This window comes from Epinephelus fuscoguttatus, linkage group LG18, assembly GCF_011397635.1.
Source record: "Epinephelus fuscoguttatus linkage group LG18, E.fuscoguttatus.final_Chr_v1".
NCBI classification, from domain to species: domain Eukaryota; kingdom Metazoa; phylum Chordata; class Actinopteri; order Perciformes; family Serranidae; genus Epinephelus; species Epinephelus fuscoguttatus.
The window spans coordinates 29,413,202-29,428,868 of record NC_064769.1 but is presented as its reverse complement, the minus strand read 5'-3'; the positions used below and the strand labels follow the sequence as shown (position 1 = coordinate 29,428,868).

The 15,667-nt window shown below is 38.7% G+C and overlaps 2 protein-coding genes across 2 annotated transcripts in view; both read left to right on the top strand.

The window, feature by feature from the left end:
• The first annotated feature begins 644 nt into the window (after positions 1–644).
• On the top strand, positions 645–8,303 carry LOC125906257 (glutamine synthetase-like). Its single transcript, XM_049604759.1, has 7 exons — positions 645–733; positions 3,046–3,220; positions 5,209–5,370; positions 5,463–5,609; positions 6,827–6,954; positions 7,093–7,292; positions 7,663–8,303. Exons 2-7 carry the CDS (start codon positions 3,052–3,054, stop codon positions 7,970–7,972), a joined length of 1,116 nt encoding a protein of 371 aa, XP_049460716.1. The 5' UTR covers positions 645–733; positions 3,046–3,051; the 3' UTR covers positions 7,973–8,303.
• Positions 8,304–13,392: 5,089 nt separating this feature from the next.
• Positions 13,393–15,667, top strand: part of arrdc1b (arrestin domain containing 1b) — a 67,574-nt gene continuing 65,299 nt past the window's right edge. Inside the window, exon 1 of the mRNA XM_049604758.1 lies at positions 13,393–13,602. Within this exon, the coding sequence (XP_049460715.1) occupies positions 13,485–13,602 (118 nt within the window). The 5' untranslated portion in view covers positions 13,393–13,484. The remainder of the gene's footprint in view (positions 13,603–15,667) is intronic.

Genomic DNA, 15,667 nt, shown 5'->3' with positions numbered 1-15,667 from the left:
TTTGTCCGGCTCTGTGCACACATCACACACTTCACACGCACCATCACATTGTCCCATGTGACTGGTCCTGTTTCTGTAGGGGTTGTTGAATTTCTGCTCTCCTGCCTGATCTCAGGACAGCTAACCTGACGGAAAGTGAGCAAACGCGCAGCTTCTCGTCTCTAATTGTGTTCACTGAGCTGCGAGACTTTCAGCTCAGCAAACAGCAGTCAGACACTATCAGCAGATGGCCTCTCTGACACAGGTGGGTGTTCATTACTATTTCTCATGGGGGTTTGTGTCAACCTCAGCTGTGCTATGGTTTGTCTGATTTATTGTTTGTTTGTTGGCTGATTTTGACCAAGGAGGTTGAGGTTAAGTGAAATGTTTTGCATGTGCTGACCTTTCACAGTATTGATGTCATTTACTGCTTAAATAGTATTGTCCCCACTAAAGGAAAGTGTTTCAAACTCTGTCACAGACTGGGAAGGTTTTTTTTAAAGTGAGAAGCAGGAAGGATCTGATTCTGTCTAATGAAAACATCATTTCATGTTATGGAAATCTGAATCAGGCACACATAAACACACACCTTCTTAGGAGCCTATCTTGTGACGTAAACGACATGTGAGCCTGTGTCATCATCAGCTTGGTAATTTGCATTCCAGATAAATACCACACACAGGTTCAGGCGCGCCGCACACTGAAGTTGTCTTGAAGTTGTCACCTGACTGCACTTGAAGTCACCTGTAACACAGTAAGTCGAAACATTTTAATTGTATTATGTTCAGTTTACTTTGTGTGATCTTGAGTTAAATCATTAAATCTTCTTTTGTTTTGTTCCTTACATGATCAAAACTGATGCAGAGTCTGATATAACTAGTTGGACAACTTTGCTCATTCTGTTTTTTGTGGTTCATCTCAACCTGCCTGAACAAACCAGGAGTTTGTAAAAGACTTAAGTAAGATTTTGGGAAGTTGTTTTTGGAAAAGCTTTAATCCTCTAAATTCAGATTATAGAGTAAATATCATCTAAAAGTTACAATTAGGTGTTTAAATTTTTGCTATTTGAACTAAAATAAGAGGGATGAAAAACTTTTTGAAGTTTTTTCCAAGTATATGGAACCTTAAAAAAATATTGTGTTATAATATGATACAGATATGTTCTTTATCCACAACTGGATCCGTTAACAATAGCATTTTTCACACATTTTGTAAAAAAAATAATAACATAAAATCACTCACAATTGATGAGATGCAAATGGAAAATCTCCTCAGTTGTGTGTATGTTTGTTTTAAGTCATTCATATAGTATTAATGTAATGTGTTGGACCTACATATGTCTTGCATTTTACTGGCAATGAGCACAAAAATGAAAATGAATCCCATATGTCCTGAGCAAAAAGTAGAAATTAAGACGGAGAGAGTCAGAGACTAGATGTCAAATTTTACAAATTTTGTATTATATTTTTATTTACAGTAATGCTTAAAAAAATCAGCAAAAGCAAAAAGATAAATTTACAATTCTACAACTGCTGCTCTGAGATGTTTTTACAGGTTCAAACCCTAAAAGCTGAAACCCTGTTATTTTGTGGTAATTATTGGTTGGAAAGCAGGAAACAGCTCACACCTCCTCCTAAACCGTGGGTCCGATTTGCACCACATTTTCTGTGGGTAATTATTGGACCAAGCTTATTAAACTTACCAAAAGCTTGTTGATACCTTGTTGTGTTTTGAAGATATTGACCAGTGAACTTTAATGAGCCGTGTCACAACACATAAATAGACCTAAATCCACCACCGTTGAGCCATCCATCACAAAACTGGCAGGATACATCCACAGAACTACTTGTAACATACCCTGAAAGTTTCATTTAAATCGACCAGTAAACCAATCAGAAATTGTTTGTCCAATCATTACAAAACTGGCAGGATATGTTTCACCACCATTCAAAACAAGTGCATCAGTCTGGTGCATAAATAAATCAATGACAGTTTGCCCTAACACTAACCATCACTAAACATGTTAAATTAAGCTGATGAATCATGTCCCCTAAATGTTTTCGTGACAACTTTGGGTGTGACAGTATTGCAGAGGAAAGGTGTGGCCTGGCACAGATTATAAATGAAAGAGTGTGGTTCATAGATCATAAAACCTGTTAGAGACCTAAAAACCTATCTTTTTACAAAAGCATTCTGCTAAATGTCTTTTATAGGTTCTCCCTTTAACTAGTTATTGTCTCTAATCATTTTTAATAATTCCTAAATTGTATTAATTCTAATCTGTTTTAATTTTTCTTTATCCTGCTCTGTAGCACTTTGACATTGCTAAAATGTGAAGTGCAATACAAATAAAATGTATTATTATTATTATTACTATTATTATTAAAACACGTGTGAAGGTCTCAGTCCCTCACATCTGCAGACATCTGACATTCCACGTTGACTCGAAACCTACAATCATCACTTGTGGCTGTAATGTGGTTTTGTTTTCTGGCTGGTTGCGTTTAGTTAGTGTTTGTGTTTCAAGCCCTGCAGGTTTCTGACCTAAGCAAACAAAAAAGCTGCTCCTGGTTGACAAAATAATGGTTGAACAAAACAGATTCAGAATCAGCTTAACTGGCTGACTTACATTACTCTCAGCATATACACAGAAAAGACACAGCAAAATTATGCAACAATAAAGTTGGACAAGTTAAATGTTTAACTACTATGAAGCTAAAGAGAAAAGCTGTGGACATGTGGAAGAAACATGGAGCTTTTAACTGTCTAAACCTTGCTTTTCCAGGTTTGGTATTTTCATGGAGGTCAGGTGAAAAGGGTTAGGATTAAAAGAAGGAAAGACAAAGATGAGGAATAAAAAAGACAGTTTGTATTAGCTTGTGAAAAGTGCAATAGTTCCCTCTGAAATGAACTGGATAAATACAGTAAATGTCAGCCCCATAATGAAATGACTAATCCAGTGTAAAACATGGGTGAATGAATGAAAAATCGAGCTAACATTCACATAATGTGAATTTTTTATTTTTAAATTCACCTTTGCATTGTCTTCTGCCTCTCTGATTAAAGGCGAGCATGGCATCTGTGTCACTGAGCTCCCGCCTCAACAAGGCTGTGCGCCAGCAGTACATGAACCTGCCGCAAGGGGAGAGATGCCAGGTCACCTACATCTGGATCGACGGCACCGGTGCAGGTCTCCGAAACAAGACGCGAACTCTGGACAGTGAGCCAAAGAGCATTGAAGGTAGATGTCATCTTTGTATGAGACAATTCTTTTTGTACAGTTGGCCTAAAACGAAATATTTTACTTAGCGCTATTGAGTCACCCTTTAATCCTACATCTGGATGAGTGAAGGATTTACTGAGAAATAAATATCAAGATAGAGCAGCTCTGTTGTCAGGGAGTGACTCCATGGGAGGGATGCTTGCACACCTTCATTGCACACAACACAGAGCATCCTGGTGCAACCTTACTGATATGCTGGCTGAGCTGAAGAACAAATATTTGTTACTGTTCACACTAACCTAGATTAGACAGGATCAACATGTCAGGTTATGAACAAACAAATGTCACACTGTGAAAGTATTTTAGAAGAATTTTGGCGTACTGTTGCGTAAATAAAGACATTTTTGTGAGATACCCTTATTCACTTTCTTGCTGAGAGTTTAAGGCTAAGAAGCTGGTTAGCTTAGCTTAGCTTAGCATAGTATAAAGACTGGGAGCAGGGGGAAACAGCTAGCCTGGTTCCGTCCAACTGTGACAAAATCTGTCTCCTAGCATAACACATGTCTCTTTTGTTTTAAAATCTGTACAAAACCAAAGTGTAAAAATTATGCATTGTGGTTTTTCAAATGCCAGCTGTATGCCACCTGCCCAGCATCAAAATGCAGGCCCAGGAAGTTAGTGACTAGCCAGCGACCATGTTAGCATTTAGCTGCTAAAAAGACAGATATTTCTCTCAGGAGTTGGTAGAAACCAAAAAAGAGTTCAAAACAAGAGTGAATATTGAGCTCAAATTCATTAGATGGACACAAACTAAAATCTAAATGAATGCTAAAGTTGCTCCATGTTTGCTGGATGTGTAAAAAAGGTTATTGTTTGCTAATATGTTCATGGTAACAGCGTTAATATGGCTATGATTATTTGTTGCTAGCTTGTTGTGCTGCCAAAACATAAAGTAAATTAATGAGAACTCAAGTACTTTCAAAATACTCGAGTATTTACATTTTCATAGTTGCAGACGTAGCCTTTACATTCTGCATGAGCACTTTAAAATGTCATCTCTTTCTTTCTTTCTTTCTTTCTTTCTTTCTTTCATAAATACCTCAAGCTAATATAGTTTTCACCTCCTTGTTTTGCACATTTTACTGCCAGTAACTTGTCAACAAAATTTATGTGATGTAGGGGTGACCGGGGATGGTTGCAACATTTTTGACATTTCTGTCTGTATCTTGGAACTCATTTGAGCCAGTGCGTTCAAAAAAAAAAAAAAAAAAACACAAACTAGTTACCTGTGTCTTCTATTAAATGGCGTAGCCGTTACCTTTCTATCACCTTTGTAGCTTTTTGTTAAACACTTAAAGGTGCTGAATATAACTCTGGAGAAAGATAGTTGATTGTTGAGTGTCATTCCCAGGTCATCACATCAAAAACGCTTTGGATTTGTACTCAGACCGAACCACCAACCCAAAGCCTCGGTAACTGACAACCTGAAAATGAGACTCAACAATCACCTATCTTTCTCCAAAGTCACATACAACACTTTTAAATGACATGACACAGAAATGCACAAACACAAATTATGCTAAATCATAATTTGTCTTTGTGCATTTCTGTGTTTGTTTGTGCCTGTCTTGTGTGTTTGCTTTCTTGTCTGTCTATATGTGCGCTGTCTCTGCTGCGCTTAAGTGTATTTGTGTATGCCTGTGCATGTGTGCATGTGTTTAAGCCAAGTAGGTTATATTTAAATTTTGCTCGGGGTTGTTTTTTAACAGTGTTTTCACATGTTGTTCCAGCTAACTCAGACTCTTGTAGCCATGAACTAGCTTACATTACAGCAAACACATGAAACAGTAGCAGTAGTAGTAAAAGATTAAAATGTTTCTGGTCACCGAGCACTAACTAACAATGTACAGGATTTAAAACAGTCTGTGATTTTATCAGTTTTCACACCTGAGCCTTTTGTAAGAGATGTTTTGTTGATAATCTTCTGCTTGAATCCACCTTGTTAGATATTCCTGAGTGGAACTTCGACGGCTCAAGCACATACCAGGCCGAGGGCTCCAACAGTGACATGTACCTTGTTCCAGTCCGCATGTTCAGGGATCCATTCACCCTTGACCCCAACAAACTGGTTCTCTGTGAGGTCCTCAAATACAACCGCTTACCTGCAGGTACATTTTCACATCTCTGTTCACGATTTACTGGTCACTAAGGTCAGGACAAAAGAGCCGTACTTATTTACAACTGTTGTTTTACTGTTTAGAAACTAACCATCGAACAAGCTGCAAAAAAGTGATGGACCAGGTTAAAGAGCACTGCATTTGGTTTGGGATGGAGCAGGAGTACACGCTTTTAGGAATAGATGGACATCCTTTCAGCTGGCCTGTAAATGGATTCCCAGCACCCCAAGGTAAATCAGCACTCATTTTGTTTACACATTTGCTCACTTCATTCATGTGGAAGAAATATTGAGAAGATGTTTAACAAGGTATACTGCATAAAGGGTTTATGAGTTGATAGTTCAAAAGTATTTACTCAGAAGTTCAATGTTTAAGATGTTGCATTCAGGGGGATATCTACATAAGGAGCGGGTCATCATCCACAGAGTCAGCCATGTTGCACCGCCATGTTTCTACTGTAGCCTAGAACGAACAAAATAAACTCTGGCTCTCGATAGGGCCATTTACTTTTTTGTATTTTTGCATCTGCCACCATAGTTAGCAGCCCCTCAGTGGCGAACCAAATGGCATTGGAAAAACACTGATATTTTACATGAAACAGCTTTATTCAGTGCTTTTACTGGTTTTAATCACCTGGTCTGTTTGCTTTGGAGAGGAAGAGACCTGTGCAGGTAATTCAGCCCCCATTAAGAACCTCCTAACTGTCTGGATTTTAAGTTGTCAGAGAAAAAAGGCAAGCACACATTAGCAGGTTGAGCTAGTGGCCTATCTGTGAAGAGCCGAAACGGCATCTTTGTAATGTGAAAATGCTAACTCAGTGTTTATACCTATTTTAACCACCTAGTCCATTTGGATCAGAGAAAATGAGACCACTGTTGATAATTTGGCTCCTGGTAAAAACCTCCTGAACAACGAACACTGAAGGAATCATCACCAGCACATCATACTTAGCACGTGGGAGAAGTTTCAGCTGGTTGCAATCTGCAACCCTCACCACAAGATGCCACCAAATCCCCCACACCATTCATTTTATATATGTCAAAAAGGTTGGAATCAGTCTGTAATAAGATATAAATTCTGTAGTTATACATGATAACAATTCTAAATAATTACATCTGAATAATATGTAAATAAATTACAATACATTTAGATGAGGATGCGTTTTAGCTCATGATCCTGGATTTCTTGCAACCTGGCAACCTGAAAGTTCTCCTTACAAATTGATAATAAATGTTCAGCTCTTCCTGGTGAATTAAAGACCAAGACCAAGAGTTTTTACAAAATGGCGACACAAACATTTAAATGATGTCATAATACTGATTTATATGGCACTGATATTTTTATTAACCATTAAAAAAGCCATCAATCGCAAGTCATAAACCCTTAATAAAGTATGTCTTACTATAAAATGCTACGAAAAATAACACATCACATTACCTACTTTAAGGACCCTACTACTGTGGAGTGGGGGCTGACAACGCTTATGGACGGGACATCGTGGAGTGCCACTACAAGGCCTGTCTCTATGCAGGGATCAAAATCTATGGCACCAATGCCGAAGTTATGCCATCTCAGGCAAGTGTTACCGTTATTCTAATGCACAGTGGAGAGAAAATGCTTTCACCATGCATTCAGGTTGAATTATTATTTGTTTGACACTTCCCTTCTACAGTTTCTTCATTTTCCTCTTTTCTATGCTTCTTCTATGTTCAGTGGGAGTTCCAGGTGGGGCCGTGTGAGGGCATAGAGATGGGCGACCACCTGTGGGTTGCACGCTTCCTGCTGCATCGTGTGTGTGAAGATTTTGGAGTTGTTGCAACACTGGACCCCAAACCAATGACGGGCAACTGGAACGGTGCTGGTTGCCACACGAATGTCAGCACCAAGCAGATGAGAGAAGAAAATGGACTCCAGTGAGTAAACATGTACTTTGGAACTTGTGACAACTGTAATTCATACGTTAAAGAGAAACTTTGGTATTTTTTCAACCTGGACCCTTTTTTTCATATCTTTGTAACTTAAGCCCCGTTTCCACCAAACACTTTCTGTGTGGTACCTTTACCTTACCCATGGTATCAAAAACTACTGAATATCGATATTGTTCAAGGTATTGTATTGTGACAACAGTGTTATGTTTACAGCATGTTTCTGCTGCACCCAAGTGGCCACAAAATGTTATTGCAGGTTTAAAGTACACTGTGTTGGGTTTTTATTCCCAGGAGTTAGTTAGTTTTTGCAACCTTGCAACATCTCAACTAACTCTCTGTTTCCCTCTGATGACAGATACATCGAGCAGGCCATTGAGAAGCTGGGAAAAAGACACAACAAGCACATCCAAGAGTATGACCCACGTGGGGGGAAGGACAACATGAGGCGTCTCACAGGCCTCCACGAAACCTCCAGAATTGAGGACTTCTCTGCCGGAGTGGCCAACCGAGGCGCCAGCATCCGCATCCCTCGCCAGGTGGGCCAGGAAAAGAGAGGCTACTTCGAGGACCGTCGGCCTGCAGCCAACTGTGACCCGTACGCTGTGACCAGAGCCATTGCAACCACCTGCCTGCTGGATTCAGAGGATAAAGTAGAGAGCGAGTAGAAGAAATGAACCTACTTTGTAGTAATTTAATATGTAGAAATATACACCTGCCTGAGCTCACCTGAGTTGGACACTTTAGAAAAATATTTATTTGCTGTTGCGTCTATATTATTTATCTGATGTGCACGGACAGCACTGTAAATGTCCTTAGAAATGAGAAATTGATATAATATTTTTTAAGCAGCTCCGTCAGAACTGGGAATAAAACCTTTTCTTTTTTTCCTGAGCCTGTGTGCATATTGTGCAGCTTTAGTATGGCTCATTGTCTCTTAAAACTTGTGTTACATGTGTTTGTTTGGGTGACGTGAAATAAAGACAAAATGGTGCTGTGCTTATTTGTCTTGCTTTTTTTTTCAAAATTCAGAATAGAAAATAAAATTGAAAGTAAAAAATGAAACAGCTGAAATTTGATTATTGTAATGTTGGGAAATATTTGATTTATTGTCTTTTCCAGGTTTTTTTGAGGGTTTTATGTCAACACAATCAACAGTGAATCATTCGTATTGTTTATTCATCATTATAATTGATTTTAGAAGTGTTTCTTCTGATGCCCACTTTATATAACTCCGAAGTATCTGTTTTAAAGGTCCCACTTTTTTAAAGATATTTTTTAGGCATTTTTGCCTTTAATTGATAGGAAATCTGAGTGTGAAAGGGGGAGAGAGAGAGAGAGGGAATGACATGCAGCAAAGGGCCACAGGCTGGAGTTGAACCCGGGCTGCTGCAGCAACAGCCTTGTACATGGGGCGCCTGCTCTAAGCCACTTTGGGTTTATACTAGAACATGTTAACATGCTTTAATGTTCAGAAAACACATTATTTTTCTCATACTGTGTGTCTGAATATACCTGTATTCACTCTCTATCTGAAACAATCCGTTTTAGCGCCTGTCTCTTTAAGACCCCCTCTTAGAAAAGCTCAGTCTGCTCTGATTGGTCAGCATTTCCAGGTCTTCCACATGGGCGACTCTGCACCATTACTGCAGTCCCATAAATGACTGTAACAGCACTTTCTATGTTTACAAATTGTTTAGCTGGAACTGCATTGCTAGGGCTTGGGTCCATGTTTACTTCCTGTCAGCTGATGTCATTCATACACTGCAAAACATTCCAACAGAAAATACAAAAATACCCATTTAAATGTTTATGTTTACATTTGAAACAGTTTATAGACTGAATCACTGTGACATCGTGCTAACAGCAACATTCACTTCCAGGTAGACAACAGGACAAATTGATTTGTTAATTCAGCTGATTGAATTGATTTTTACTTTACTTGTTTATTTCTGTTCTTTTCAGCTCTAACTGTTAGATTTAAAGATATATTGTTAAACACAGTGGTCTGACCTATCTGACGTTTCTGCTGTGCTTATTTACGAAGTTATCCATTGTATAGTTGTGACATCACAACTTCACAAAAGGACTAATGGTTCGTTTAAAGGCACAGGTTCTGAATATGGACTGTGTGCATTTCATTATGGATTGAGTGTCATGATACTTTTGCACTATTTATATAGCACCAATACCTGCTTTATATCAAAGAAGACATGAAAATCTGACTTTTAATAATATGGGACCTTTAAAATATCACAATATTTGAGTTTGTGAGTATCAAACAGTTATTAGATAGATAGACACCGGGCCAAAACTGGCCAGCCAAAGGGTCTAATCCGGCCCTGGACGAAGAGATACCAGGTTTCAGGAGCAAGTTAAACAATGCCTACTTCATGTAAAATTCTGCTTCAGAGGTTTCCACCCTGACCAGAGTACAGTTCTCAATTAATACTTACTGTGACCATGTTTAAAGATACTGAACATTGTGCAAAATATTGTCAATCAGCAGCTTCAGCTCAAAAGAATCTGTATCAGGAAATGTGTGGATTAATGCACATGTAATGACAGTGAGAAGTAGACTGACTGAATGTGGACATGTTGTGACTGCACTTATTTTTCTTAAGACATCTCAGGCTGTTTATCTGTTTTGATAAAGGATGAACCTTGGCAGAACGTACTTGTAATGCTTTACACAACAAAAGGGAAAATATTGTAGCTGATGATACTTAAGTTATTGTGCAATGGTTTCATTGGTGCGGCCCATCTGAGATGAAACTGGGCTGTATGTGGCCCATTAACTAAAATGAGTTTGACACCTCTGCACTACAGTTACAGATGGAAACGACTTCTGTCTATTGTCCACTAGGTGGAGCCACTGGTCCAGTTCTCATCTCACTGTGTCTCACCATGACTGTTCATTTAAACAATTGTAATTCACCAGTCAGAGCCACCTGACGAAAGGTCAGTGTGTCACAACAGATCAGAGCCGTCTGTGCTGCACTTTAATAACAGATGAGTGAGATGTGGTTTGGAATCATGAAGCACTGAAACACAAAAAACACACACATGAGATGTTTGCAGGCAGAAAGGACATGAATGAGGCTGTCTAGTCATTATACTCTCAGCACTGGCATGGCATCACTTCAGCAGCCTGATGCTCGGTGCACCTGACATATGGCGTTAGCATCTTATCCTGTTACTTCCTGACACACGATCCTCTCACTTGCAGCCTCGCAGAGTCAAAATGACTCATTATTCAAGCTGTTTGAGGGGAGGCTTTTTGCAACATGAGTAAACAAAAAAAAAGGAAAACCGAGGGATTCTTTAGACCAGATCAGATGCCACCACATACCAGATTTCCATGGATACAGGCAGTAACTTGGCAACCATGGTGTTTGTCTGTCGTCATGGAAACATCTGTCTCTGAGCATTTACCAAGAATACTAGCAGCCTGGGGAAATGATGACATGCAGGGAGAGGAGAGAGGATTCATGTTGTCTCTTTATTTATGGTCTGGTTAATGCAACATATCAAAGCTCCATGTGAGATGTGTAATCGTTTTCTGTGAGCAACACAGCCATCACAACTTTCACATCTGCTCCAGCCGCTGATGCTGCACATTCAGACAGGAAGTACAGTCATAGACAGGAAGTACTTTCAGAGACAGGAAGCATACACAGAGATGCAGAGTGTGTGACCCATGGGAAGAACTGTGAGACATTTTCATGCTCATTCACGTGGTGTTTTGTGTGCCAGCATGCAGATTACAACACAGTATAGGGATTTCTCATTTCCTAAACACCAAACTCATGCTCTAAACATTAACTAACAGGAACTGTGACACTGTGTTCCTGTTCTGAACACGGATATTATTGTAATTATTTAAATTATCAGCTGTGGGTATATGCAAAGTTCCCTGCACTTACATATTTACACTTTGGTGAATGTGGACTGAAACTGCATGCACCTTTAACTACAGTGGAGGAGGAGTTGTGTGAATGCTCCCTGTGTCAAAAAGTAGTCTTCACACATCTTTTAATCCTTGTGCGTGCAAATATACTTGGCAATTAAAGCTGGTATCATATGTAGAACATGTGCATTTGCCTTTGTTTTGACAAAACGTAAGAAATTTACACCATAACATGGTGGAAACTCACCAGAATGCATGTGATTAAGGGTGATACTCAAACTTTTCTAGAGCCCCCGTCCCAGTGTTGAAACTAAACTACACCCTTGTCTCAATAACAAGGGTGTAGTTTAGTTTCAACACTACACTACACCCTTGTTATGTGGTCTCAATAAGTCTGAAAATGCATCTATAATGATACACTGGTCGGGAAGTACCTAACGTACAAAATTTCTCAAAAAGTGTGAAGTAACATACGGGAAAGTACTGGAAACTACTTCCCAGTACACAGCAGGCTCAGGGATATTAGAGCACAATTAGACACTTGGTTAATATGTCCAATTTTCAAGATCTTTTTGGTGATTGGAAGCTTTCTTACCAATTATATTTTAAGGATAAATAAGGATATCTACCATGTTTGACTTCCTATGTTTTCTTTTATGACACTAGTTCCCCTAAAAGAATAGATAAATGAAAAATACATATTCAAAAAAGTCAATATAACTCTTGAAATAGCATCACCACCTCCCTATTTTTAATAGTGCTTGGAGCCCATGACCCCCTTTTCTCTGTTTTATATATTTATTTTTTATTATTAATCCCAGAAAAATCATTGCACGAGCACAAGAATCAGAAGCAAGAGAAAAGGTGAGTGAGTGCCAAATAAGGTTAAAAAAAATTACATAATAAATAATACAGATGTTATTTTATACTCTGTAAGGTGACCTTGGGTGTCTTGAAAGGCGCCTTTTCAATAAAATTAAAAAGAAGTATTATTGTTATTATTAATACTAATAATAATATGATAAAATTTCAAATTAAACAGCCCCCCCCCCCACCCCTCCCCAAAAAAATCTATATAAAGCGGTGGCTGAGTGCTAAATAAGGATAAAAAAAAAAAACATAATAAATAATACGGATGTTATTTTATACTTTGTAAGGTGACCTTGGGTGTCTTGAAAGGCGCCTTTTAAATAAAATTTTAAAAAAAAAATATTGTTATTATTATTATTAATAATAATAATAATAATAATAATATGACAAAATTTCAGATTAAACAGCCAAAAATAAAAAAATAAAAAATCTATATAAAAGGTGTCTGAGTGCTAAATAAACATAAAAAATAAAATAAAATAATAACATATAGATGTTATCTTATACGCCTTTTAAATGAAATGTATTATTGTTGTTATTTCTTCTTCTTCTTCTTCTTCTTCTTATTATTATTATTAATAATAATACTAATATCAATAATAATAATAATAATAATAATAATATGACAAAATTTCAGATTAAACAGCCAAAAATAAAAAAATAAAAAAATCTATATAAAAGGTGTCTGAGTGCTAAATAAACCTAAAAAATAAAATAAAATAATAACATATAGATGTTATCTTATATGCCTTTTAAATGAAATGTATTATTGTTGTTATTTCTTCTTCTTCTTCTTCTTCTTCTCATTATTCTTATTAATAATACTAATATCAATAATAATAATAATAATAATAGTATGACAAAAATTCAAGTTAAATCGCCTAAAAAAATAAATTATATACACCTTTCACTTATAGGGAAACTGTATGTATTTTACTGTGAAAATAGGCTATAAAAATATATAAATATTAATCACATAGTAAAATTTGTGCAGTTAGAGGTAGAGATTCTGACATTCTGTCTGTAAGATGCAATAACTTCATTTAATCAAATTAAATCAAAATATTTGCAATCATCTTTCTGTCGTATCTTAGTTGTGTTTATTTATGAATGTTTTACAGTTTAAAGTCTCTAATAAAACGTTAAGGAGTTTCAGTTGCAGTGTGTTTGGGTTTATGAGAATTTTACCCAACATGACCCTGCATCTGCCATGTTTACTCCAGCCTGTGAACCACAGGGTGCATCAGTCACCATCCCTCCCATGACTTCCAGCGGGTTGAAAGTGACGTCACTGGTCTCTAAGGGGGGGCTCGCGGCAGCAGGTGAGAGCGCAGCATCGCTTCCTCGCTGCTTTCAAAGACGCAGAGCGGCGGAGTAGCGGAGCGGAGCGGAGCCGAGCCATGGGAAAGCTTCAAGAATTTGATATCACTTTTGCCAACAACAAGGTGGTCTACGGTCCGGGAGAGTCCATTAGCGGAACTGTGAAGATACGGACCGGGAACTCGCTGCAGTACAAAGGTAACGTTAAGCTGTCCTTCAACATGTTCATGGAGAGGAGAAATGTTGCCAGCGTGTCTCTCACCGCCTGCTTCAGGCAACAGTGGAGCGCGCGGCGAAGCCTCAGTGCAGCCTAAATAAACTTTTCCTCCGTGGTGGTGGACACGAGGAAGAATAAACAGACACCAACCGCATGGTTGGCTCAGTGGGTGACTGTTGTGACCGTGAACGTGGAAAGAAAATTGGTGCGGACGTCCCTGGGTTTGGTGGAGGTGGTGCCGCGCTGGGAGTGTTTCCACCCTCCACATGACACGAGCAGCCGCCGTGGACTCTGTTGTTGTTGTGTCTGTGCTAGTTGGTGCTGCTCGGTACTCAGGTCGTGGCAAACCCACATCCTGGACCACATCCTGTCAGAACATGCTCCATGTGAGGGTTTGGGACCAACGCGTCATGTTGTTGGGGATGTTACTGAGCAACATTCACAAAAGCGGAACAACAGGTGTTAGACACTTCATTGCAACATATTTACTGTCATAAGTCATGTCTTACAGCATGTTAAAGTCACAGTGCCAACATCTGAGACAAACTTGTGGGAATAATGAGGGGTAAAGTAGGTTAGGAAGGTGGAGAGCAGCTGTTGGAGTTGCCATGGAGGTACACAAAGAATCTATTGTGCGTAAGCGATCCTTGTGGGGCTTCTTGTCTGATAATAGAGGGTGCTATCAACTTTAACTAAAGCACTGTTTCAAAGGGAGTCTGGCACAGAAGTATGTTAATAGACTAGGACAGTAAATAAAGAGGGCTCCTCCAGAGTGCACTGATGGTCAGGTGATGGCTGCCAACTGGGGGGAGTGTACAGATTTTATAGTCATTTTGAATGTGTGTTAAATAGCAGATATAAATAACATTCGCTACATTTAGGAAAAAGCTTTGCATCATAACAGGGATGTCTGAAGAGAACCGGATACAGCATTGGAGGCGGGGCCCTTGCATTTCTGTGAAAGCTGCTCAGTGGTGCAAGAAGCCAAAAAGTTGGACTTGATTCAATCATGCAGCTCATCTGTACTCTGAAAATGTTGTCGAACCAGTCATTTCACAGGGTCTGTGATGCTAAAAAAACATGTCCATCGATTTACAGACATTTCTTTCCCAGTGCTAGTCAAAGGGGAATTTTTTTTTTTGACCCAGTAGCTATGGGGTGGGGGAAAAAATTGTTATTGTTTTTACTTGTTACAGCATAGTATCGTGATATTTTTCATATATTTTTCTGCTGCAAAAAAATGGCTGAAGTGAGATGAACAGACTGAAACTTTATCTTATTAGTTATTGACAAAGTTTTCCTTTGGGGACATAATTTACAGTTGAAAAAAGGTAATACTTTAAAATCACAATAATATTGTTTCATGATCTCATCATCATCATGGATCCTCTGGTGATTCCCATGCCTACCAGTAGCACCACGTGAGTTTTACGGTTTGGCCTAGGGATGCACCGATCTGACATCTTGATCGAATATCGGCCCCGGTATCATCAAAATAGATGGATCGGGTATCGGAAAATGCTCTCTGAGGAGATCCTTTCCCTTTAAATCTATTGCGACGCGAGCTACGTCATACGTCATGGAGCGAAGGAGAGAATCTGCTGTGTGGAGGTATTTCACACTATTTCAACTGCTGTTGCACAATTGTTTATTTTTGTTAGATATTAATGGTGCATCATTGCCTTAATCTGTTTCATCTTGTTTTAGTCTTTTCTGTACTATATGTAAAGGTATATAGCTTTTTAGGTCAACCATAGTATCGTATCAGTACCGGGTATCGGCTGATACTCAAAGCCACAGCATCGGGATCGGTATCAAAACTGAAAAAGCTGCATCGGTGTATCTCTAGTTTGGCCACGATGTCAAATTGGCTTCAAAGTCTGGTGCACTTCCTGTGGGCCTGCATAATATCCTACAGTACAGTATCCTGCAGTACAGCCCAATTTGATCTCAAGTGGGATGTACTAGGAAAAGCCATTGCATAATAACATGGATGTTTAAAGAAATCTGGATACAGTGTTGGAGGCGGGGCCTTCATTCTTATGA